The 27,012-nt window shown below is 40.6% G+C and overlaps 1 protein-coding gene across 3 annotated transcripts in view; it reads left to right on the forward strand.

Annotated features, from left to right (window-relative positions):
• The first annotated feature begins 11,506 nt into the window (after positions 1 to 11,506).
• The window catches only part of GRPR (gastrin releasing peptide receptor), a 112,291-nt gene continuing 96,785 nt past the window's right edge, over positions 11,507 to 27,012 (forward strand). For all 3 annotated transcript variants that reach the window (XM_032475596.1, XM_006193036.3, XM_032475595.1), the window contains exon 1: positions 11,507 to 12,272. In XM_032475596.1, coding sequence (XP_032331487.1) covers positions 11,860 to 12,272 — 413 coding nt within the window. In that variant the 5' untranslated portion in view covers positions 11,507 to 11,859. The remainder of the gene's footprint in view (positions 12,273 to 27,012) is intronic.

Here is a 27,012-nt window from a genome sequence, read left to right on the forward strand (position 1 = left end):
TGGGGCAAAGATCGCCCATTAAAAGCATCCCCTATTGGGCAGAAATGACCAGGTCCTAGTGTTCCTGCCATGCTGGATCTTTGGCTGGAACTGCTAAGAAGAGCATGGCCTCAGCTCAAAAGTTAAGGTGGATCCTGAAGGCACTTAACAACTGGACTTTCTTAGCTAACTGTATTCCTTGTAGCTGAACAACACATTTTGTTTTGCAGGAAGATCTGAGAAGTGCATGTCTGTGGATACCATGATTCCTCTAATGAGCTGTCTCCTAGGAGAGCACCGTGGATGGGAGGTGGAAGGAGTGAAGTCGGTAAGCTTCCAGGAGGCCCGGTTTCTGACCCCCATGCAACTTTAGTTTACTGTGATAGTCTCTTAACTTTTTTGGGTCTCTGTTTTCTCAGCTAGGAAGGTGAGGGGATTTTATTTGAAATATAAAATATATTTGATTCTAGATGGCAAGAATTTTAATTCAGAAATCCTATGGCATGAGAATGGTATTAAGAACATGGATTACCTGAATTTGAAATCTGGCTTTTGCCTTGACTAATTGTGTGATCTTGGGTGAACTATGAAATCTCTTTGCACCTTGGTTTCCTCATCTATAAAATGGGAATAATACTAGTACCTACCTAATAGGGTTGAAAATCCAAAGAGAAGAAAGCACTTAGAATAGTGCCTGGCACATGGTGAACACTCAGCAGATGCTGGTTGTAATCCTCCATCCCCACCTGTACATGTTCCCACATACAGATACTCTTGAAAGGACCCGGACCTTGGAGTGAGAATTTAAGGGGCAATTGGGTCTAGGTTAGGCCCAGCAGCAGCTAAATCTAAGGGAAAACTTCAGCCCTGCTTTTTGTATATGCTCGTTTCTGAGAAAGGGTAAAAAGCATTTTTCTTCCAGAGCACAGTTTGTGATGCTTCTGAATTGCCTAGTAACAAATGTTTCTCCTCACTCTTTTTCTGATCTGATTGTTTTCAGTTCAACACTTTTTTTAATTGAAGGTTTTTAAAAATTGTTAATTGAGTTCTGTTTCCCTGACCATTTGAAGTCACTGAATCTCAAACAAAATGCTTCAGGAGTGTATAAACATCATTGTTTGTTATAACCTGCTCAGAGTTATTAACTTTCTATTCTTTTATTTTTTGGATGCCTAGCAACCAGGCTGTCTTTGCTATAGACATAATGAGGTGTCCCCTTAAGTCATCCTCCCAGTGTGGGATTGGTGTTGGCAGGGGGAGAAGGCAAGGTTACCACACTTTAAGCCTTTGATTAAAGAAAGAGAATGTGCTTGGGGAACAGACTCCAGTTTTGTACTACTCCAGTAGTATGAAACCCAAAGAGCAAGACTATTGTCAATCAAATCATCAAAAGGAGAATTTACAAATGAAGGAAGAGGAATGGATGTTTTTGAATGACTAGAGTGAGGTCTTTCTAATCCCAGCAGAACAGTCAAAACTGTTCATTTTGAAAGTGGTGTCCTCCCTGTTGGCAAAGGGGTGCGGAAGTAGAATTAGGACAGGGAGTAGGGTGTGTGAGAGGGGAATGGAAAGCGAGGTAACAAGCCTTGCTCTGAGTCTGCGAGTAGCCTCTGCCAGGAGATCAGAAATGGGGGCGTGTTCACTGTTAAGTCACCCTGAAGCCTAGCAGTGTTTTCAGCAAAATGGTGCGTAATTTGCTTCGTGTTTCCATGAGGATGTTTCATCTTGTTTATTGAAAGAGGAAGCACAGTTGAGGTCCTGTCGCCATTGGGAACCAGTGAGTTTCTTCTTCTCTCTACTGTACATCTTAAATCACTTTGATATTAAAGAAATGTGACTGTAGACATGAGACAGGAACTGAGCATCCTGTTTATTTCCCTAGAGGCAAAAACCTAAAAAACAGAAAAACAAAAAACACGGGACACTGTTGCCGAGGAAGAAATAGAAACCACAGCTGCTGGACTCTCCATGGTTTTTTCCCACTAGTTTTTCAGCCCCCTAATTATCCCTAGTTTCTACTTCCTTGTGTTTCAGCATGCTTTTCCCCTCTTTCCTATTTGTCCATTTCACCTCCCAGGAGAACACTGAGGTATGACTCTCCACTTCTACCCTTTATCTACTGAGAGGCGTGTGGTTCAGGGGTTAAGCACCCATTTACCAGAACACACTAATTAACTGTGTAAATTCAGGCCAGTTGCTTCCCCTCCCTATACCTCTTTCCTCATCTGTAAAAAGGATGTAAATAGTCCTATATCATAGGATGGTTGTAAGGACTCCACGAGGGAACACGCTTAAAGCATCTGGAATCAAGGGGGTTAGGTTATAGCTCAGTGGTAGAGCACATTCCTAGCATGCACAAGGTCCTGGGTTCAAGCCCCAGTACCTCCATTAAATAAATAAAACTAATTACCCACCCCCCCAAACAAAAACAAAAACAAAAAGCATCTGGAATCAATGTCAGTTCTTTCTATCATTGTATCCTCTGTTCTCAGTCCTTCCCGTAGAGCCTGTACTATTCATAATCTGGCAATTTAAAACAAAGGGAAGAGAAAACTCACTAAGAGAAATAGAAAGGTGAATGCTGATAATAGCTTTCAGGTAGGGGGAAGTGGAGTGTTTACTTGTAGTTGAAGTATAAGGCCTTCTCTAGAATTTTTGCATGAGTCTAGAACAATCATTTAAGTCTATTTACTTCATACAGGGTAATAGGGATATAGGAAAAACCATTTCTAGTTTCTCTGACTCTGTGATAGAGTCTTGGTTAGCACACCTAGGCTTAAAAAGGAATTTGGACTAAAAATTGATCTCATGTTTTTGACTTAGTAGGACACAAGCAGAATTAAAAATACACTAAGGTGGTCATGGAGAGGGATAAGAGGGAGAGAGGGTAGTAAAAAGCAAATCAATCCATTTCTCCACTGCATCTAAGAGACATTTTCCTAGGCTGACAATCCAACAGCCACTCTGAAATCAGTCCCATCCCAAAATCATTTGCACTCCATGGCACTTCAGTTTGGGGTCTCCAGATTGATGTGGAATAGAGAAAACGCATATCTGAATGGCCAGAGGGATGCTGCCAACCCTCCAGGAAGCTCCACTCTACGCCATCCAGTCGAGGTCTCAAAGATACGTGCGTAGTTAGTTGTTTGGCATTTACTTATCATGTTAATAATAAATCACCATTTTGATACTATTAAAAATAGTGGAGAATTTAAAACATATACAAAATAGACAGATGCATTACATGAATCCCCACATACCCTCACCTTTCTTTGACAATTATCAACCTGGCCAATCCTGTTTTATTTTTACCCTTACTCACTTTCCACGTGATTTGGAGGCAAATCCTGGCTATCATATCATTTCACCCATATGTATTTCAGTAAGTTTCTGCGAAACCGAGGTTGACAAACTCTGGCCCATGGATCAACCTCCTGTTTTATAAATAAAGTTTATTGGAACACAGCCATGCTCATTCCTTTACCTATTTGATATTGGCTGCTTTTCCAAGGACCCTATGGTCCACAAACCCTAAAATATTTCCTATTTGGCCCTTTAAGAAAAAGTTGGCTATCCCTATCTAAAAGATAAGGACTTTTTTTTTTAAAAATTGAAGGTATAGTTGATATACAATATTGTGTAAGTTAGAAGAGTACAATATAGTGGTTCACAATTTTTAAAGGTTACATTCCATTTATAGTTATTATAAAATATTGGCTGTATTCCCTGTGTTGTACAATATATTCTTGTAGCTTATTTTATACATAATAGTTTGTACCTCTTAATCCCCTACCCCTATATTGCCCCTCCCCTTCCCTCTCCCCACTGATAACTACTTGTTTGTTCTCTGTATCTGTGATTCTTTTTCTTTTTTGTTATATTTACTAGTTTGTTTTATTTTTTAGATTCCACATATAAGTGATATCATTTTTAAAATTACAGTATTTGTCTATCTCTGACTTATTTCATTTAGCATAACTCTCCAAGTCCATCCATGTTGCTACAAATGGAAAATTTCATTCTTTTTAATGGCTGAGTAGTGTTCCATTATATATATGTATCCCATCTTCTTTATCCAGTCATCTGCTGATGGACACTTAGGTTGCTTCCATTTCTTGTCTATTGTAAATAGTGCTGCTATGAACATTGGGGTACATGTAAGGATAGGGCTTTTAAAAATATAGCTACAATATCATTATCACACCTCAAAAGTTAACAATATACACAGTAACCTAGAATTGTCTAGGAATCTATACCTTTTAAATGTCTTCATATTTGTTGCCTCATTTGAATCTCACAACAATTCTGAGAGACAAAGATGAAAAACCTTAATGCCGTGTAAATCCCTTTTATATATGAAGAAAAGTATAAGCATAGAGAGTTTAAAAGTGACTTTACCAAAGGCAAGCAGCTAAATAAGCAATGTGATATTGTGATAAGGCCAAGGGAAGCTTGAATTCTGCAGTAAGTGAATGATAAATTCCCTGTGTATTTCTCAGTTGTTCCATTTCAAGAGTGTTTGACTTGAAGAACCTGGTATGGGATATATAGTTCAGACATGACTTAAAGTTAATTTAAGGTGAGCCTCCTTCAAGCAGTAAAAATAACAGTTTTTATATTGGGTGAGAGTTCCCACGGAACCACTCTAAGTTTGAAGTGCTATAGTGGCATCTAGAGAAAAATCTGTGGGTAATCCTGTTTCCTAGCATCCTTCTTTCAGAACATGGTGTATTATTTCACAGGCCAAAGAGAAAGGGTGAAATGTGAGGAGTGGAGATGCACTTTAGTTACACGAGCACTCAGAGTCTGGAGGTGAATCCCAGGTTTTTTTGTCCCATAAAGCTGGCTGGATATAAAATAAAAGCCAACATACCCCCTGCTATGATGTGATGAGACAAGCACCTCACCTCTGTGGTTTTTCTCCCCCAAATCCACATCCCCTGTCTCATAATGGAAAGGTAGCAGACAAACCCAAATGGAGGGATATTCTACAAAATTCCTGACCAGTATTCTTCAAAAGTATCAAAACAGGGAAAACAGGAAAGTCTGAGAAACTGGCACAGATAAGAGGAAACTAAGGAATCGTGATGCTTCAGTGCAGTGTGGGATCTTGGATTGGATCCTGGAACAGAAAATGACAGTAGTAGAAAAACTGGTGAAATCTGAATAAAGTCTATAGTTTAGATAATAGTATTGTGCGCATGCTAATTTCTTAGTTTTGTAGATGCTAACAATAGAGGAAGCTGGGAGAGGGGTATATGGGAACTCTTTGTACCGTGGTTGCAACTTTTCTGTAAACCTAAACTTATTTCAAAATAAAATGTTTAAAAAGGAATTCATCCCAGCAACATGTTGTCTTGTCAGACATCTATTAGCAGAGGTAGACATAATACAGGGATGTGTTTCAGGGGCTCAAGGGCCTCACTGATCCGATTCTCCTAGGAGAGAAGAAGAGCTGGAAAGAGAGATGGCTGAGGTCAGAGGGAAGGTGCCAATTTCTGTTGCCTTAGGTGCTACTGGGTGGTACTAATGCCTCAAGTCGTCCTGAAGCATAGGCCAAGGGGAAATGGCCCCTGTATTTTATGGAGGGGGAATCCATGGCACAGAACAGTTCAGTGGCCAATAATGTTCACTGAATTAATTTGACTTGCCCAAGCTCACTGAACAGATGGGAAAATAGGATATGAATTGTCTAATTTCCAGGTATAAGGTGGCTGGGCAAGAAAGTTCAGCTCATTTATAATATTTTTAAAATACATATATTTTATCCAGATAAAAAGAACTTTGTTGTTACTGAATAACAAATGGATTTCTGTCTCTATAACTTTTCTAGATTTAACAAACCTTTCCTTCACACTCTGTCTAACCACTCAAGCAAGGTTCAACCCAGGTTTATAGCACTTGCCTTTTCTGGTATTTCTTTTATGTTTTATTTTGTCTTTTTGGTGTTTTTCTTTTCCCATTCCCTCTCCATCCATTCTACTTACCAAGTGTTATCTATTGCTGCATAACAAATTACCAGAAAGCAGTGGATTAAAACCAAAGGCAGTTATTAACTCACAGTCTCTGTGGTCAGGAATTTGAGAGTGTTTTGACTGGTAGTTCTGGCTTAGATTATCTCTCTAGATTGTAGTCAAGACATTGGCTGGGGCTGCAGTCACTTGAAAGCTTGACTGAGGCTGGAGGATCCGTTTCCAAAATGACTTACTCCCATAGCTGTGGACAGGAGGCCTCAGTTCCTCAGCCTGTGGACCTGTCCTAGGTCACTTGAGTGTCCTCATGACATGGTGGCTGACTTCCTTCAGAGCAAGTAATCTAAGAGACAGTGCACAGAGGGAGCTGCCATGTCCTTTGTCATCTGCCCTTGAGGGTTACACCCTATCACTGCTGCCTCATTCTGTTTGTTAGAAGCTGTTCTCTAAGTGCAGCTCACATCCAAGGGGAGGGAAATTAACCATCACCTGTTGAAGGAAAGAGAACCAAGAACTGGTGGAATCTTTGAAAACCACCATACGGGGTATTCTTTCAGCCTTGGGTCTGACTGAGAGGCTGGCCTTCCACTTGAGGCCTTCCCTGGGCCTGTCCTGCGGCAGTTCTGTGTGGCTCAAAATGAAGCTTAACTCCCTCTTTCAGAAGACTCCCCCATCTCTCCTAAGTTTCCAAGCCCCATGAAAAGTCACAGAATGTTAAGAAAATAGAAGGGAACTTGAAACGATCCCAGCATCACAGGATCTGGATAGAGTCATCTGTCTCTTTTGTTCCTGCTGCTGCACTAAAATTTGATATCTCTGACTCTTCTCAGGCAAGGGTTGCTGCAATCTTTTCAGCAGCTTCTCCATGGGGCTGCCACAGATATCATACTGAAGTCATGTTCAGTACCCACTGACTTTCAGCACATGACCTTTTCCTCAAAGCCTGACTTCACTTGATTCTTGGCGATTTCTCTATACATTTAAACTATCATAATTCAGCGTCCTGGTTTTCAGCCAGTCCTCTTAATTATTTACCTCTCTGCCTTCAGACTTCAGCTCTCATTTGTGTTAACTTCCTTCCTTTCCCTTGTTCATATAATGAACTCAGTATGCCTGAAACCAGCTTCTGCATTTCCCTCCAAAGTGGCTTCCCTCTTGTTCTTGCAGTTTATTCTCTGAGTCACGAACCTAAAAAAAAATAATAAAAATAAAAATAAAAATTTTTTTTAAAATCACCATCTTGGGCTTCTCCATTGCCTGTATTCCCTACATTTGTAATGGAATTCTTGCCCCTCTCTTGGGGCGAAAACGACTTATTGACCATGTAGTCTGGGACAATTCCCAGCCATTATCAGGGCTATCAAAAAGCCCAATTCAGGGATTCTTCTTTCAGCTTCTAGTTGGTCCAGTTGCTCGTTTCATTCTAAACTTGAGATTCCAGTTTCCTATCTGTTCCCAGTTCCTGCCCTGGTTTCTTAACCTTTTCTGCCAGAGCTCCCTAACACCTACATCAGCACTTCTCAGACTTTAATGTGCATGTGAATCCCTGGGAATCTTATTAAAATGCAGATTATGATTCAGAAGGTCTGGAGTGGTGCTTGAGTTCTTGCATTTCTAACAAGCTCTATGGTGATACCCAAACTGCTGGCTCAAGGACCATACTCTGGGTATCAAGGGTCCATAGCAGCAGTCTCCTAAATGTGCTTCCTTGCTCACTCTCTCCCTCTGAGGAAGGGAAGGCACAAGGACTGTAATGTTGCCATGACCTCTGGGTCGCACACTGCCTGCATCATGGGTCCCCAGCATAGCAGAGCGATGGAATCGCTTTGGGACCTCATGAAAAATCTCGATTCTTAGGTTCCATCCCTGGAGCTGATTCAGCAGGTCTGGAGTAGGGCCTCAAAAATCGTATTTTTAAGAAGCATTCCAGGCAATCTTGATGAGTTTTTGAAGAACCAGTGTTTTATAGGCTAAAGTTCAACCAAAAATCTTAAATGTAAAATCTTCCCCAGCAGATACAGTCTCCTTTTTCCTCACTTATTACTCCCCTCTAGAGCTTTGTTGCAGACAGACTGTCTCTCAAACAGATCCAAAGCATCCCCTTCTCTTTACTCTGGTACCACCTACAAATTCTACCCACTCTATAATTCATTTATCTTTTCTGTATGTGTTCGTTGTCAGTCTACCAAGAATGCCAGCTGCTGGAGGACACGGTGCCATGCACACAGCCGGTGGGAGGAGCCTCTGCCTCCACTCTCTTTGGTCCTGTCAAGTCCACCCATCCTCCCAAATTCTACCAAGTCACTGTGCCCCAACCCCAAATTTTTAAAAATCTAATTTTCTGGAAGAATGGAAAATGTGACTCTCTTGACTGAAATAGAAATGACATTCCTGCCCTGACACATAAGAAAGGATGCTGAGTCACACTCCAATTCTATTTGAAAACTAGAGTCCCTGAGGATGGGGACTTTGTATTATGTTTGTTCTATGTTATTTTTATAAGTTGAATGCATCTCACACTCACCATTAAATAAAAAGCTAAGCAAATGTCTAAGTATTTTGGTCATCTGCCGGAAGGTGACACATAATGGTAGGGATGGAAAGGGTCATTATTGCTAATTAGTTGAAATGACATCAAAATTCTTTAATTAGCTTTAAAACATCTTTGCTCCCAGAAAATATTAGGTGTTGAACCTGAATATATCTTCATTCCTAAAACACCATCGGAACAGTCTGTAGTGTTGCGGAACACATAACACTAACACCAGCCTTGAGAAATCATGACTATCAGTATCAGCGTAACTCAGTGTAACTTACATGGGAAGAAACACTAACGGGCTGGTTGGATTTAAGAGGTGAGGCTGATTCAGCGCATGATGTCTAAAGAAATAAAGGGAAACAGTATCCGGGAGTCCTCTTTGTGAGCTAAAAATATGCCCTCTAAACCAAACTTCTTAACAAGAATACAAGATCCAACACAGTCCCATCCAAACCTGCCTCAGGCTGCATTTCACACTGCTCTTTCCCCACCCCCTCTCTTCCAATCTGAATGGTCTTTCTGGACTTGTCACTGTCCCCTGCTCAGTGCCATGTGCTTTCCTTTATGTCCCATCCTGGGTGCATACTATTTTCTCTGTTCAGAAGGTTCTGCCAGACACTTAAATTTTAAGATCAAACGTCACCTTCGCTGGAGAAAAGTTAGTTACTTTATTCTGGGGAAGGGCTGGAGTCTAAATTGCTGCGACTCTTTTTTCTTTTTTCAGAAGCCAGAGTTTATTTCTATTTAAACAATCCTCAAGGAACTTTCAGAAGGTTAAAAGGCGCAAAGACATCCGGGTGTAATATACTATTATAGCCAGGTTCTGGCTATTGCTGCCTCTGTTTCAAAATCCTCAGGACTACCCTGGGCAGTTCAATGCCTTGCTAATTCTTCTAGTCCAAGAGTGGTGGATTTCTCTGAGTTTTGATATAATTCATACAAGGCTGTCCCTTCAGTAATGATGACAAAAACAATGCCAGAAGCAGTCATTGTCACTGAAAGGCAGAAAGGTAAATGATCAGAGAAAAAAGCCACCACAGCAACTTCAAGAAGCAGAATTACAAAGCCAGTATAGAACAAACAGAAAAGCATTTGCAGAATCTACGTGAAAACCCTTCTTGCATTATTTGACACCAGGTCCTCTGACTCTGAGCTTGCGTAGCTGGGATCATGGCAGGCCTTATAATAACATGTTCTTTTTCTCAGGCTCTTGCACAGTGCCTGGAAACTGGCAGATGTTCAATAAATGTCTTTCAAGTAAATGGAGGACTTGCTGATTCACCTGTATGATAGGACCTTTTGCCTATTGATCTGAGGTCAATTGTTCTTCTGACATTATTGGGCTTCTTCAAAGCAAAATCACAAAAATAATCTCTTTCAATCACAACAATAATAATAGTTAATAATAGCAGCCGGTGTTAATTGAGCACTTACTATGTTCCAAACACTGCGAAGTCTTAATTTGGATAATTTCATTTAACTTCACAAATTTATCCCCACTTTGCAGATGAGGAGCTTGAAGCTTAAGGCATCAAGTAACTTGCCTAAGTAACTTGACAAGGTAATGAATGAGGGAGCCAGGACTTAAGCACAGAGCCCATGTACTGCACTATTAAGCTATACTGCTAGCAACTCATCAAGGCCACTAGGCATGTGGTTGGTTATTGACTCATTACTGGTGATACTGATCTCCACTGAGAAGCTCTTCCCCCTCCAGGCACAAAGCATCAGACTCTCTGCTGCTGGCTGAGAGAATCACAAGCCCTTGGATTTATGGAAGGAGCATGGTGGCCACCTCAGTGTTGTAACTTGCCACTGGAAATTTCCATGACAACGTACTTGGAGGCTGTCTTGGTGGGCCCTGGCATGGTGATGAGTGCAAGCTTCTTTATTCCTTATGAATCCTGAAAAACCAAACCTTCTGTGGCAATGCCTGCTAGTAACTGGCTTCTTGTGATGTCCCTGGAAGAGCTGGCTCCACTTAAGTCTTGAAGATTCACCCTTATACATTGTTGCTAAAGGTCTAGGCTCAAGCCTTTCCTGGCATCTATCAACTCTCAGTTATTTCTTTCCACTCCCCAATTCCTCAGTATTCTATCAGTAATTCCTTTCCAGTTCATTTCCCGCTCAGAGCTCAGAAGGAAATTTGCTATAAAATACAGCAAGCATTAATCCAAAAATACAAATAACTGCATCACAGTGATAATTCACAGACTTTTTAGATTCAGTGGGAAAATACCCATTCTTCTGCAAAAGACTACTGATATTTGAGAGTTAGAATACAGCTGGCTTGTGATTTTATTTCTCTCTGGTAAAAGGAATGAGAATGGCTTGGCAAATCTATAGGATAGAGCACATGTGCGTTCTGCTTCTGGTTTTCCCAGATGTCAGGTGCTAAAGTTTAAGGCAGGAGTCCTGTGCCTATTCGTCCTCAGTAACAGTCCCTATTCAGATAGGCAGTGGGGAGGCTGAGCGGGACCACTCACACATGGATGCCCTGTACATGGTGTGCATTTAATTCAGAGACAGACCTCATTTTATAACAACCGTAACATGTCATTCTAATGTATCAGAAAAGATGAGAAAATTGGATGTGAGTCCCAGCTGGATTCAGAGCCTAGTATCGGAAAGACTTTCAGTGCTTTACAGAGTGCAGCAGCACTTGCGAAATACCTACCATTGGTGCTGCGTCTGCAAAGAGAAGCCGAAGTTATCTGCTGAAGCTGTAGATGGAGGAACTGCAGTCGCTGGTCGATTCCCGATTCCCATCTGGGCAGAGCTGGCAACCAGGCAGTGATTGAAGTGTCCAGCAGGGGGCTGGCATTCTCTGTCTGTAAGTAGCCCTGGTTCCTGTTCAGAGCCTCAGCTCAGCAGAGCTGCCGTTTGCTGATGAAGCTGGTGACGTGCAAAGCATTCCTGCCTATAGCATTTGAGGCTTTCTCAGTGCAGTTTTTTCTACCCACTTTAAACCTTCAGGTTCTAAATATCACGGGAAATGCCGAGTGAAAATAGCAGGCCAAAAGTTCTTAGTAAACTGCAGCCAGGGAGAGTCAGACTAGAATGGAGGTAGAGTTGATACAGAGTAGGTTCGATTCTAAGCCCTTTTGGGGTTGAATTTTTGTTGCTGTTCTGTTGTTAACTTATTGAATTTAGAGATGTATTGCATTGGTCATGTGAAGACCAGAGCAGCACCAGCATCAAAATAGTGACAGTTTTGAATGCCACAGTATCTGTGTACTCAGAGTATTTTTTATGAAAGAAGATAAAGAACCCAGCATAAATTTTCACCCTCATCTTCACTCAACTGCAAAATCAGAAGTTAAGAAACAGCATCTAAGGGCATTTTTCAGGTGGCAGAGAATCTAGAGGATGGCTCTAAATGACTGTGTGCTTCTGAACCTGGAAGTGGACCATTTCGTGCACTGCAATATCTCTAATCACACTGTGGATCTCCCTATGAAGGACGACTGGTTCCACCCAGGGGTCCTCTATGTCATCCCTGCAATTTATGGGGTCATCATTCTGATAGGCCTCGTTGGCAACATCACCCTGATCAAGATCTTCTGTACCGTGAGGTCCATGAGAAATGTGCCGAACCTGTTCATCTCCAGCCTGGCTTTGGGAGACCTGCTCCTCCTGGTCACCTGTGCCCCCGTGGATGCCAGCAGGTACCTGGCTGACAGATGGCTGTTTGGCAGGATTGGCTGCAAACTGATCCCCTTTATACAGCTTACCTCGGTGGGGGTGTCTGTCTTCACACTCACTGCTCTCTCGGCAGACAGGTAAGTCCCGGAGGAAAGTGACATTCTCTCTCAGGGGGGTAGATGCCTCAGTAAATGAGCTACCATGTTGGGACAAATAGGGCTGTTTGCACAAAGGGAGGTTTTCCTCAAACTCTGATTCCCTTCCCAGCATGTTTCTCTTCTAAGGATTACTTCTTGTGGTTGGCATCTTGGTTTAAGAAAGAAAAGTAAGTGGTTGGCGGGGACAAGAGAGAAAAAGAAAGATCTCGGAGCATAACATTGAGGTGCATTTTCTGGAGACAATTGATTTAACCTTGCCTTTTCCTAACTTCTCCCTCGCCGCAAAATTAATTGGTGAGAGAAAAAACAAATTACACCTAGTAGAGTTTAAACCCCAGGCAAACGTTTCTTGGAAGCAATTCAGAGTCTTCAGAGAATAGAAAAGTCCCATTGCATTTCTTCTTCAAATATTCTTTCAGAAAGAACAAAAAGGAGAAAATAAGTGGCATTTCCTTGAAATCCATTTTCTTCAAACAGTTTAACTTTTCTTACAGCTGATTTTGTGTTTGGCTCTCTGTAACTGAATAGTTTGTGTGTTGTTTTTTCTAAGTATTTCTTAAGTGAAATCAGGCATTGTTTGGATTTTTGTTCTTGAGAAAGCTCTATTCAAGGCTGATTTCAAATTTTAATATCTTTATTGATGTACTTCCATATATAGTACCTTTGGGGTTTTTTGGGGGTGAGGAGAGAGTCCAGTATAATGTTTTATTCTGGAAAATCTGCATATTTGTGAACTACATTTCTTATGTAAACATATTGCTGAAAATTTCACATCTATTCATTCTTAAAAATTCATAATTATTCTTGGAGCATTTATCAAGTGTCTATCATGTAAAAAACACTTGCTTGAATTAACCAGTCACGAAGTATCTGCAGGTTGTTCACATGAATTGCTGAACATGTCTTATGTACTCTGAGCTCTAGAACTTGGACATGGGAATGAAGAGACTCCAGACACATCGTAGACCATATGGTCAAATTAAGAAAAAGTGGTACAGTGAACCAGAGACTATAAATTTTTATTTGAAAATCAACTGTATGTTATGGTATTAAAGATACACAGGGATCTGAGAGTGTACTAGGAAAGGCACAGAAGCAGCTCTTGAAAATTTATACTCTGAAGAAAATGTCCCACATTTAAATACATATGGTGCCGGATTCTCACCTTGTAGAGGAACAAACAGTCCCCAGGTGATCTGGCTTTGTGGAGTAATGGACAAATAAAGATAGTGTTATCAGTATTTGTAGGCATGTGTTTATACTTAGCTGCCTGAAGTACACTGCACAGCACACACAACTTTTTCACAGACTGAAAAATAAGAGCCCAGGAACGAGGTTTGCATATGGCGCCGACTGGACAGGGTTTCTCAGTTCCTACCACTCACCCCTAGCTTGCTCTAACCTTGAACGTGCGCCCACCAGGGACCAACGATGACCACAGACAGTCTTACTGTTGAGCTAGGGCAGGCAAACTGTGGAGCTAGCAGCAGGTCTGTGGCTCATTACTGATGGCCGGGGGCACCTCAGGATGAGGGTCATTTTCTTGATGGGAAGATGAGATTTTGGTTTCTGGATTAATGAGTGCAGTGGTACAGATGGTGTTTCCTATCTTCCTGGGGTGGGATAGGGGTAGGGGAGAGGACAGTGAGGGCATGCAATGGAAAGATGCAGCTGCAGGGAACTCTTCTCTGGAGTTGCAAAGCAGACCAAGTTCACATCAGCAGAAAGGCTCTCTCAAAAGCCAGGGTGCACCATTTGGCAGCTTCGGTTGTGTTCTCAGTAAGTTTATAATTACTGCATGTCTTTCCCAAGTTCAGAAATTACTGTAAGCTTCCATATAACTGACTTTTTGTGTTTTGCTAAGGCTTAAAAAAGCTGATAGATTACCTGAATCATAAGTCATGCCTCTCACCAATTTCAACAAGAATAGGTATTGAGCTAGTTACAATATATGAGACCATACTTATCTACTTATCTCATCTTTAAAAGCTATCGGAGTCTTATAACAACCTCATGAGGTTGGCATGGCAAATACACACACACATACACAATATCTGTATTTTTTCTTCTCAACAAGGTATAATCTATATACAGTTAACTAAACAAGTGTGCACTTCAATATATCTCCACATATTCTATATAACAACATAAGCACCACCAAGACAGAGATATAGAACACTTCCAGCACCCCGGGAGTTTCTTTTATGTCCCTTTCCAGTTAATACCCACCTCCATAGGGAGGTAATCACTATTCTGAGTTTAATTATCATATATTATTTTTGCCAGTTCTTTAATCTCATATAAATGGAGTCATACTTCTTATGCTTATTGTTATGTCTGGGATAGTCATCCATGCTGGTGCACATAGCAATGGCTTATTCTTTTTAATTGTTGTGTAGTATTCCATTGTATCAGTATGCCTCAGTTTATCCATTTTAATACTGATGGACATTGGGTTATTTCCAGTTTGAGGCTGATAATAACCTGCTCTGGATATTCTTTGTCATGCCTGTTGGGGAACATAAGTGTTTCTCTTGAGTATATGCCTGGGAGAGGAATTGCTAGAGCAAAGGGGGCAGGTATTTAGTAAATATTGTCAAAGTTTTCCAAAGTGGTAGTCTGTATCTGACAGATTGGTCAAAGAGTGATCCAGAAGACCCTCTAAACTGGATGGCCATTGCAGTCATTGGCGAGCTTCAAAATATGCAGATCCTTAGCCCCCATCCTAAATTTACTGAATTAAGATGGATGGTAATCATCCATCCCTGCCCCCAGTAAGTTGACCAGCAATGTGAGTACTCATCCTAACCTCTCTTCTGTAGTCCTTCCCTTTCCCAGGTGAACTTGAGTCTTTGTTGATATGAAAATAACATTTTTCTAAAAAAGTGTATACTGTTGGCACTAAAGGGAGACTTCAAGGCAGTCCTGGGAACCAGAATTCTGGGTTTCACACCATTGACCAGTTGCAGATTTGCATTCAAGCCCCTTCACTATTAGTCCCACCCCGCCCTTCTTCCCATCCTTACACAGACTGATGTCCTCACACTCAGTGGTTATACTGACGACTTCCTGGCTCTGCTCCCTTGCTTACGCTGTGTCACATCCACTCTCCAGAATGCTTTCTCCTTTACTAAATAGAAGACTTCTCTGCATCCCATGTGATGTATGGGGGTGGAATGGGTGTCAACAGCCCTACATTTTAGGTTTTATTTTTCTGCCGTTACTACTCATATAAGGGAGTCTGACCAGTCACATAACTCTCTGACCTTAGTTGAATCATCTATAAAATAATAGGGTTGAGCTAGGTTATTTCTAAGGTCCTTCCAAATTTTAAAATATTATAATTTTTTTTCTGTCGTATTGCCTGCCATTCGGAATCTGCCTCAACCCTTCTCCTTAAAGCCCTAAGTTGGACCATTCTAGCCCAAATTTTCTAACCCTCTTCTAAACATGAGGCTCATTATCTGAGACATGAATTATCTTGTGACATCCTTCATCTTGCTGTTTTGAAGTATTTCACTCATTTGTCTTCTTTTAGTCTCTCATATATTCATTGCTTTGACTTTTCAAGCAGATTATTAAGACTGTTGAAGGCACAGATTTCTTATATATTCTTAAGTTTTACAGTGCCTCAGATGGTTTCTTGTACCAAATGGGTGATCAACAAATATTGATTAATTAAAATTATGGTTAAGCATCTGAAAGCATACTCTTCAAAAATATATCACACAGTCACCTCCTTCTAATCTGTTCCTCTCTATTAAGCTCTCATTATTTGGGCAAATGAGAGAAAAGCTGTTCTTTGTGAATCAGTAAATCGATTTGGAGGATAAACAGATGGGTAGATGGATGGACAGATGGTTGGATAGATAGGTGAATGTTTGGGATGGATGGATAGATTTTTTTACATACTAGTCTTTCCTACTAGGTGCCCATCTCTGCACTAGGTGCCTCAAGTATTATGTAAATAGAATTTAAGACCCAAATTGAACCGTTAACAGGAAAAGGGTAAGGAGGGCTTGTGGTTTTTTCCAGAATAATTGTAAAGTATAAAGCTGGATTTAATGTTAACAGCATATAATGTCCAAGTTATATTGTGTCTGCTTTAGTATTATTACTCAGTTTTATTTCTGCTAGAATGGAGCTGACAGAATAAGTCCTAAGGACAGTTCCATTGTAAGGCAATTAGCAGTTCCATTGTAAAGGGGGGGGTTGGTATAGCACAAGTGGTAGAGTGCCTACTTACCATGCATGAAGTCCTGGGTTCAATCCCTAGTACCTTCCCAAAAAAACAAAAAAACCTAATTACCACCCCCCCCCCCAAAACCAAAGTCCACTGTAAGGTGATCCTTCCCTGATTCCATGGAAAAGATTTTTCTTAAGTTTTCCCCTCCCTTGTGATTTAGAATGTGTAAAGAAACAGGAAAGTATTACATTTATGGAAACTTCTTGAAGTATAGATTCTTTGAATTCATTGCAGGAATTATGAGATAATGTAGTTTTCAACCTTTCCTGACATCTAGAGCTGCATGGTCCAACATGGGAGCCACTAATCACATGTGCTTATTTAAATTTAGATTTAATTTAAATAAAACTAAAAATTCAGTTCCCTAGTCACACCAGCCACATGTCAAGTGCTCAGTGCCATGTGTGATTCTGTCAGACAGCTCAGATACAGAATATCTTCATCATTGCAGAAAGTGCTGTTGGACAGTGCAGCAGAGAGTTCGCTCTGTGTCTTGGGGTCCAAATTTCTTTCCCATGATCCATGTTAGCTGCTCTCTTTCATTGAGGGTATCAGGAATTCCTCAGATAGGCAAGTATCAGATGCATCCCAGCTGCACAGGCTCTTCCTGTCTGTAAAGTATCTTATATTGGAATACACTCAAAGATGAAGAGGGAAGAATACAGGCAACCCAATACAATCACTAGTCACAGGCTTGGGGACTTCAGGCATCCCATTGATGAGGTTTTGAGACTCTCTGTAGGATGCATGTGGGGTTCACTTTCTGGGTCTGCATTATGAACTTCTGTCTGGTCCTTCCATTCTCTTTTGCCAGGCCATCTGCCATCTGCCAGTCTAACTTTTTACTTTCCTATCTCAAAACTCACCAGAACAAACACTGCTCAAGCTAAATTCTTACTGTCTCCCACATGCGCTGCCTGACTTCTCCCCTCTTTGACTTCATTTCCCCTCCCTGATGGCTGGGCTCTTTCCTCCATCTGTCCAAATCCTACCAGTCTCTCAAGCCCTTCTCCTCTCTGAAGCATTTCCAGATCTGCTTTCACTGACTGTTTTCCCCTTCCCAAGATATTTTTGCCTATAAGTTTCACTAAATAGCAAATCTAGCCTACCTTGTACTACTGGGTCCTTTTCATAGATGTGCTTTCCACCTCCTTAATCATGTGGGAAGCTCCATGGGGTCTGCGCCTGCTGCGACACCCAGGCCCACCTTCCATCTAGTAAGATGACCATAACTACAGCTGGGTTGATGTTTGAGCAGTGACAAAATGATAAAGTTCAGCAGCTACAAGTAGAAATCATCTTAAAGTTCGAGCCCATGGAAATGGTGTTCTGAGACTCAGTTTACAACAATGGGGGAGTGGATTCCCCACATATCCAACAAGCAGTTCTCAGAATACCAGCTAGGTGTCTGAGAATTCAACTCATTTCTGACACTGTCAACCCAGAGGTAGCATCGGATCCCACTGGTTGAGAACTCAGTCCTACAAGACTGCATTCCACTCCCCCCACCCCCTTCAGATGCCAGTCACAAACCTATGCTTCTGACCAACTGGCTAAAAATCAGATTCCCACAACCCCATCTCCTCAGGTTCCATTAATTTGCTAGTGCGACTCACAGAACTCAGAAAACCATGTTACTTATTAAATCACTGGTTTATTATAAAAGGTGACAGTGCTTTTATCCTCAGGACAGCCAAATGGAAGAGATACACAGGGCAAGGTATGGGGAAAGGGCACAAAGCTTCCATGTCCTCTCCAGGGGTGCCACTCTCCTCAAATCTCTCCACGTATTCAACTGGGAAGCTCTCCCAACCCTGTGCTTTTGGGTTTTTATGGCAGCTTCATTACATAGTCGTGACTGATTAAACCATTGGCCATTGGCAATTGATTCAACCTCCAGCCCCTCCCCCCTCCCAAAAGGTCTAAGGATGGGACTGGAAGTTCCAACCTTCTAATCACCTGGTAGAGTCTCTTGGTGACCAGCCCCCTTTGAGTGCTTTCCAAAAGTCACTCTATTAACATAACAAAGACACCTGTATCACTCTCCACACACTTAGGCAATTCCAAGGGTTTTAGGAGCTGTGAGCCAGGGACTATGAACAAAGACGAAATACATACGAGAAATAGATGTTTGGTCATCTGAATGACCAAATATACATTTCTAAATGACAGTTTCTCACCTTGTTTGACACAGAGACCAAAAGTAGTGATAGAATTTGGCCTTTTTACCACAAATTCAGGGTAGAGTCAGACTAGGACCTCCAAGTCCCAATTTCTTCAGGGGCTCTGAAAAATTTTCTTCAGAAACCATCAAACAGAGTCTGATTCCATTTCCCTTCTCTGCTCAGTGGGAACTACTGATCCTCAAACCCTGCTGTTCTGAGGGAGGTACCCTGAGTTAATCCAAGTTGGTCCCCTTCCGAGGGGATCATCTCAGTGATTCCAAAGGCTCCTCTAGTGTTCTACAAGCTCAGCTTCACTGATTCCAGGGAGACTGGCCCTTTCTCCCAAGAGAGGACGATTGAATTTCTTGTAAAACATCTTTCCCAGAAAGTCTCTCTGTTGGAGGAGTTTACATGAGACGCCAGTCCACGACTCCTCTAGAGGGTGATTTTTCTGAAGCACATGCTGCGTCTCTGGAAGGAATCTCAGCTGGTGCCTCCGCACAGTGATGGGTCTGTCCCAGCTGCTGGCGGCCTCTTGGGTGTCAGAGGGCAGGTGCAATTGACGTGGGCTTTCCCAGCAAGACGTTAGAGGGCTGTGGGGAGAAGGGCAGCACCCTCTCACACATTATCTCTTAAAGTGGTAGACTTTTATGTGATTAATTATCATTTCTGGCAACTTAAAATGCATGGAGGTAAAAAAAAAAGGCTCATACTTAATCATGCAACAGAGCAGAGACTGAAAGGTCTCCCTGGTGAGTTTTTTTGAACTGTGCTTATCAATACCATCCTTCGAAAATAGACTAAATTTGCATTTTTGCACTTGTAAATCCTCTTGGTGTGTGGTGTTTGCATAAATTCTCTCTTAATTAAAGCACATGTTTTGCAGAATAAAAGAAAAAAGTTTCTTCATTCCTTTTGCTACTTCCCAGTATTAGTTAAAGGGATTTTGTTTATTACAGTCATCTTTGAAATTCTGGTTATTAAGTATTAGATTAGCATTTGATATTTGCTGCTACTTGAAATGATTTGATCTGCCTAGTAACCCCCAACAGGCTGCTGGTTCATTTTACACATTGAATGTCACCCTCTGTAGGAGGACCTCATTGACCACTCAGTCTAAAGGAATGACCAGCACTCTTCTACCATCCAGTTCCTTCTTTCAGGTTGATTGAGGTGTAATTTACATACAGTGTAAACTTTTAGGTGTGCATTTCTATGAATTTTCACAAACTTATACTGTCAGGTAACAACCACAATCAAAATACAGAACAGTCCCCCAGTTCTCTTATGTCCCTTCGTAGTCTATCTCCTTCCTCTACCCAGAAGGGGTTTTTATTTCCTCCACATCCAAACTCTTTAGTTTCTAACCTCCATTACACACTAAGTTAATCTTACAGAAAATAAAGCCCCTGGTAGCCCCTGATCTTTTCCAAAATATCATATGAATAACATCACACAGTCTGTAGTTGTTTGAGTCTGGCTTCTTTCAACTCAAGTTGTTGCATCTATCAGTAGTCTGTTCCTTTTTACTGCTGAGTAGTTGTCCATTGCATGGCTAGACTAGTTTATCTGTTCTTCAGTTAGTGAGTGTTAGGGTTGTTTTCAGTTTTGAGTGATCATGAATCAAGCTGTCATAAACATTCAGTTTTTGTAGAGATGGATGTCTTAATTTCTCTTGGGTAAATATCATCCACTTTTATTTCCTTGAGAATTATTTTGCTCATTTGTTTGTTTATCTGTTTACTGTCTGTCTCCTAACACTAGAATATAAGCTCCAAAAAAAAAAAAAAAAAAAAGGAGGCTATGGCATTCATTAGCATATTCTGTGACATTAGGACAGTCCCTAACCTGTGGTACGTGCTTGAGAAGAGTTTGTTGAGTACCTGAATGGATGGATACAAGAAGGAAGGAATAAAGGAAGGAATGAATTCTGGTAGATTCTACTGTCCCTGTTGCTGCAAATGGCAGAATTTCATTCTTTTTTATGGCTGAGTAGTATTCCATTGTACAATATACCACATCTTCTTTATCTACTCATCTGTCTATGGACGCTTAGGTTGCTTCCAAATCTTGGCTATTGTAAATATTGCTGCTATGAATATTGGGGTGCATGTGTCTTTTTGAACTAGTAGTTTTGTTTTTTTCTTTTTTTGGATATATACTCAGGAGTGGAATTGCTGGGTCATATGGTAGTTCTGTTTTTAGTTTTTCAAGAAACCTCCCTACTGTTTTCCACAGTGGCTGCACCAAATTACATTCCCACTAAAAGTGTACAAGGGTTCCCTTTTCTCCACGTCCTCGCATTTGCGTTCTTTCTGATGACGGCCATTCTAAAAGGTGTGAGATGATATCTCATCGTGGTTTTGCTTTACATTTCCCTGATGTTTAGCGATGTTGAGCATCTTTTCATGTGCCTTTTGGGTGATATCTTTTTATATAGAGAAATGAGAAAGATAACACAGTCTTCTAGCATGGTTGATTCAAATTGACTTATTACTAATGAGAGGTTTGAAAAGTTTCTCTCAGCTTCATAACTCATTATTGGTAATGTCATATAAATGTTTAGGGCTATTATCAAATGTTGAGGATTATCTGAGAAAGCCACTATCAAGTTTCTTTCCTATACTAGCTGTAAAATTTCACAGCATTTCAAGTTTTCTTGTACCTTGAGTAATCTTAAATACTCATTTAATTGATGATGCCCATTAACCTTTCTACCATGAATGTCTTTGCATTATGAGTTTTAAGTTAACTTCATCAATGCTGGTATTTTGTGGGTATGCATAATATGAGTGACTTCACACAAACGTATTTGCTATTTGTAATTTGGCAACAGATTTCTGCCCTATAAACACAGACACTCTGATAAACTTGATTTTGCTGATATAGTTGGGTTTAAACTGACCATTTTATTATTCATTTTTTGTTGGTCTTACCTGTTTCATAATCCCTCTTCTCTCCCTTCTTGCCATCTTTTAAATAAATTAAACATTTTAATGATTCTATCCTCCCCCAGGGCCCCAGGATGAATTTGTTAGTTATACAAACTCTTAATATTTTTTAGGGGCTACCCTAGTGTTTACAACACATACCTTTGACTTAATAAATTTTACTGTAAATTAGAACTTTCCCACTTCCCAGACAAGGGTAATAGGACACTTTAACTTCATTCTAATTCCCTCCTGTATTTTTTTTTTTTTGGTTATTGTTCCATATTTCAATTCTCTCCATGTTTTAAAACCCTCAAGACGTAATGTTAATTGTTTTTACATATACTTACATTTACTTACATATCTACCTTTAGATTTATTTCTGTATTCACCTTTTCTTGCTCTCCATTCCTTCCTGCATGTCTGTGACATCATCTGAGATCATTTTACTTCTGCCCAGAGACTGCCCTTCAGTGTTTCACTTCATGTAAGTCTAATAGGGATACATTTTCTGGTTTCATTTGTCTGGAATTGTCTTTATTTGATGTAATTTGGGGAGGATATCATCACTGGGCATAGAATTCTTATCTTTCCCACTTTGCAGTTGCCATTCCACTGTGAAGTCAGATAGTTTCATTGTAGCTCCTTTAAAATTATTGATTTTTTTTCCTCTTTGACTGATTTTAAGATGTTTCTCTTTATCTTTGGTTTTCAGCAGCATTATTATGAAGCACTTAGTGTGGTTTTCTTTGTATTCTTCCTGCTTGAGATTCATAGCTTTTTTCTTAAATCTGTGACTTGAAGATTTTAGCCACATTTGGAAAGTTCTCAGCCATTACAACTTCAAAGATTGCTTCTGTCCCATTCTCTTTTTTCCTCTCCTTCTTTATGCTGTGTACATATAAATAGAATAACTACAGGTTAACTTAAAGCTTTTCAAGTTTTTTTCCCCTTTTGGTTGTTTTTGCTTTTATTGAGGCAGGCAGTTTTATACTTGGGTCAGGCCTCTGTGACCGGAAACTATTTTAAACGCAATTTCATTTCACCATTTCACCGATACATTTCTATTACCTTTCTGTATTTTCCATTTGTTTTTCTCACAGTACTTCAGTCTGGCCATTTTTCAGCTCATGAATCCTTTCTTCAGCTGTGTCTAGTCTGCTTCTGAAGCTTCAATTTAATTCTTAATTTCAGTTATTGGATATTGCAATTCTTGAATTTCTATTTAGTTTTATTTTATCACCTAATTTCTTGAATTAGTCCTAATATATTATAAACTCCCTCTTGGGTAACTCTAACATGTGGAATCTCTAGAAGTCTGTTTCATTTATATATTTCCTCTCTTGTTTTTTGGTCATTTTGTTTTGTCTCCTGGTATACAAAGCAATTTTAGTTTGACTACCTGATTTTGTGTATGAAGAATTATAGATAATTTGGGGCTCTGGATGGTATTATCTTCCACAAAAGATTAGCTTTTGCTTCTTCCGGGCAGGTAGGAGGTGGCAGTGCATCTGACCGAAACAGGGATTGAGCAGATTGGAGGCTGGGCTTTGGTCTTTGTGAGAATTGGTCTGTTTCCGGTTCATCTGTACTGCTAGAGTGTACCCCTTTGGGCATCTTAACTGTAAGCCTGGGGGGGGGTTACCTGGACACCTCTCTTTGGTGGGCCCTGAACTCCATTTATTATTCCTCTTCATCCTGAAACTGCTAGTAGCTCTTCTCAGCTCTCATTTTCTCTGCTACTGCTTGAAATTTGGTAAATGCTGTAAGGGGAAAGTGATGCTGAATAACAGCTTCATCTCTTTGTGCTTCCCTTCTCCCTAGGATTTTGGTCCCTCAAGTCCTTACTGCCTTGGTATTTCTCTGATGTTTTGGAAGAGATTGTCTACCTTTTCATTTCAGAAGAGTAGGTCAGCATCAGGCTAGGTTGTCATGATCAGAAGTGGAGAATCCTGTACCACCTCTTCTTAAAGACCTGATCTGCTGTCCCCGAAGCTATCCACATACCAGTTCCTCTAGAGAGGAGTACCCAACTACCTAGTCAGATGTGGGGAATCAGCGTTTAGAGTCTCAAATTAAATCAGCAATTTAGATTCAGAGAAATGAGCTCTGGCTAACCTTAAAGTGAGTAAGTCAGGAATCTCAGCTGAGGCCTGCAGCAGTGGACACTGCCAAGTATCATAGGTACATCAAAGCCTCTGGGATCTTTCAACTTGGCCAGGACTCTTAGCCCCAATAAGCAGGAGCTAGAGCCAATATTTAGTTACGCAGTGATTGATAACAGCTGAAATTTCATGGGACCAGCAGGGCCAAAAAGGTTGCTAAGGTACACTTCTTTAAATTTCACTTCTTTATTACTTTTTCTTTTTTTGTCTTGTATTCAGACCAGTTGGCCAGTGGTGATGGCTAAAGGTTACATGGGAAAGAAATAGGGGGAAAATGCGAAACGCAGCAAATAAAGGAATTTATTTCCAATGTGAGAAGAATTTACTGTGACAATAATATGTCCGTGTGACTCACTTATTTCTATGTTGTCTACATATAAATAGAATAATTAAAGATCAACTTAAAGCTTTTCAAGGTTTCTTTTTTCTGTTTGGTGGTGGTGCTTTTTATTGTCAGGCAGTTTCATACTAGGGTCAGGCCTCTGTTATGAGAACTATTTTAAACACAATTTTAAAAAATATAAAATTATGTAAAAACAAAATTACGGTGGTTTCTCTGTGAGAACATATGGGAAATGCATGTTTCTTTTAAAATAAATGGTGATCAAGACAGATTGTTAAGAATTTCATCATTTTCTTTTCCCCTACCACTTTAAATGATTGGAAACATCACAGAAGAGCAGAAAAAACAGAATTTGATCTTTTCTTTCCTAGATTGTCAACAGAAGTGAAATTGAAGGTTAAAATGAAGGCTTCAGGAATACATACATATACTACAGGATGAAGATAAATGTAGTCAGTATTTATTTTCAAGCATGTTTCACTTGTGCTTTAAAAAAGCCTGTGAATCTGAAGTCTATAGACTTGGATTCAGAGACAGAGGTTCTAGTCTTGGTTCTCAGCTAACTGGCTGTGGGTCCCGTATGGGCACTAGTTTCCTCTTCTTCAAGTTAAGGAAATGGGACTTGAGTTTTATATTCCATAGTTAGATATAAAGTAGGTTTCTAATCAAACATGTACTCACGTGTCTGTACCATGATGACAGCGCTTCATCTGTTCTGAGTGCTCCACCAAGGGGAATAGACATATGTGAGTATCATTCTCTTGTTCTTTAAGGGCTTTACTTGAGTATATCTCATTTCCTCAACTAGATTTTAAATCCTTTGTGGCCTGGGGCTTTTATATCCATAGCGCCAAGCATAGCCTGAGATACTAAATTAGTATTTTAATGTGCTGATAAGTTGACTTAGCATCCTGAGCCATGAGGGTTTAATATTGGAAGACCAGCAGCAGAGGTTAGTGGCCTGTTCTCTTCATTATCACAAATTAGTGAGTCTAACAGGCGGTGCTATGTGAAGTGGAAGACGGGCTTTCCTCTGTCTAAAGAAGGAACCAACAGCTTCGGTGTGGACAGGGAGAAAACAAGAGAAATGGGAGCCCTGGTCATACATTCAGTGCACATAGGACAGGGGCCAGGAAACCTTTTCTGTAAAGGGCCGTATAGTGAACATTTTCCTCTTTGTGGGCCGTACGGTCCTTGTTGCAACCACTCAGCTCTGCCATTATAGCAGAAGAGTAGTCATAGACGTGATGTAAGTGAATGGTCATGGCTGTATCACAGTAAAATCTTATATATGGACACTGAAATGTGAATTTCATGATGGTAATTTTCATGTCATGAAATCTTTTGATTTTTTTCCCCAGCCATTTAAAATGTCAAAACCACTCTTAGCTCGTGGGCCATATGAAAACAGGCAGAAGGTCATGTGTGGCCAGTGGGCCTTAGTTTGCTGTCCCTGATACAGAAGCCTGTGTACACTTGCTGAGGTGGTCATTTAGCAGAGAGAGTTCCCTATTTAAACAGAGTGGGACGTAGGGGAATCCATGACCCCTGTCCAGTTAGCCAGGACAGACTTCCTAGGTGATATCATAAAAATACAGGTCATATGGCTGTGTGATGCTTTCTGGTATGAGGCATCATCATATCAGGCACATTAGCTTTGGGATCATCAAAAAACTGAGTCAAGCCAACATCTTTAAGCCACATGTCTTTTCCAGCATGCCTTGGGTCCTCTGTGACACTAACAGTTGTTTAAATGAAGAAAATGAAACTTTTAAATCCAGGCTTAGCTGGATTCCAGCTCCCATGGGAGGTGGGCATGGGGACAGAGCCTTCCTGTTGGGGAAGTAAAGATAGAAACAGATGATGTGCTTCTCACTACCTTCTCTAATGTTCCACCATCAGGCACGGTGCTGCCTCCTCTAAGCTCTTTTCATGATAGGCTCATGTAAGCAAGTCACTTAAAAATTGTTAAAAAGAGGAATTGTGCTCAGGGAGAATCATTTCCTCAGTACCCCCAGGGATTCTTCTGGGCTTGAAATGGTTAGAGAAGTAGGAAGTATTTGGGTTACAGGAGATCTCCTGGGAAAAGCCTAATAAGATTGGTGTCCAGAGTGATTTGGGGCAGGCAAGTGGACTTAAGAGGAGGGTTTGGCTAGAAGCATGTCAGCAGGGATGTAGGTTATTTTGAGCATCATGAACCCATTTCCTTGTCTGAAAGTACATTACAGGCCAGACAAATTGGGTGCACAGTTCTAGATTTTTAGTTTTCATTATATATTTATTCAAAAAATAGAATAGGCATAAAATGAACAAGACATGGACTCAACCCTTAAGAAACTCATAGTCCTGTGATGCAGGGTGCATGAGCCTTTTTAATTTCCAGGATGGAATGAGAGAAGATGTCACTGAGTGTCCAGGGCTTATGCTGCTTTTGACCTCTTCTGTACCTAGTACAGGGCCATGCAAAAGTAGGTGCTTAAGACATGCTTTTGATTATTAAAAGTGCTAGTTTTTGAAGAGTGAAGATGTTTCATTTCATTTAGACAGGATGTATTGCACTGGAGCTAATCCCAGGAGGGATCTGTGAAAGCAGGGTTGTTACCCTCTAGTGACTAGAGGGGCTCCTTAGAGCTGAATGGACATGGTGCCCAGAGAAGCCAGCTGGCATCTGCAGAGCGCCCCCTGCTGGTTAGAGGGGTCACAGGCATCCTGAGGCAGATGCTCTTAGGCTATAGATCCTCAAAAAAGATACAAAATTGTATGCTCTGGATTCTGTATAAAAGACAAAGAAATATAGGAAGGAAATACATCAAAACATCACATGTAAGGTTTATGGATGATTTCTTCTTCTTCTAAGAATTCTCTGTCTA

This window comes from Camelus ferus, chromosome X, assembly GCF_009834535.1.
Source record: "Camelus ferus isolate YT-003-E chromosome X, BCGSAC_Cfer_1.0, whole genome shotgun sequence".
NCBI lineage: Eukaryota > Metazoa > Chordata > Mammalia > Artiodactyla > Camelidae > Camelus > Camelus ferus.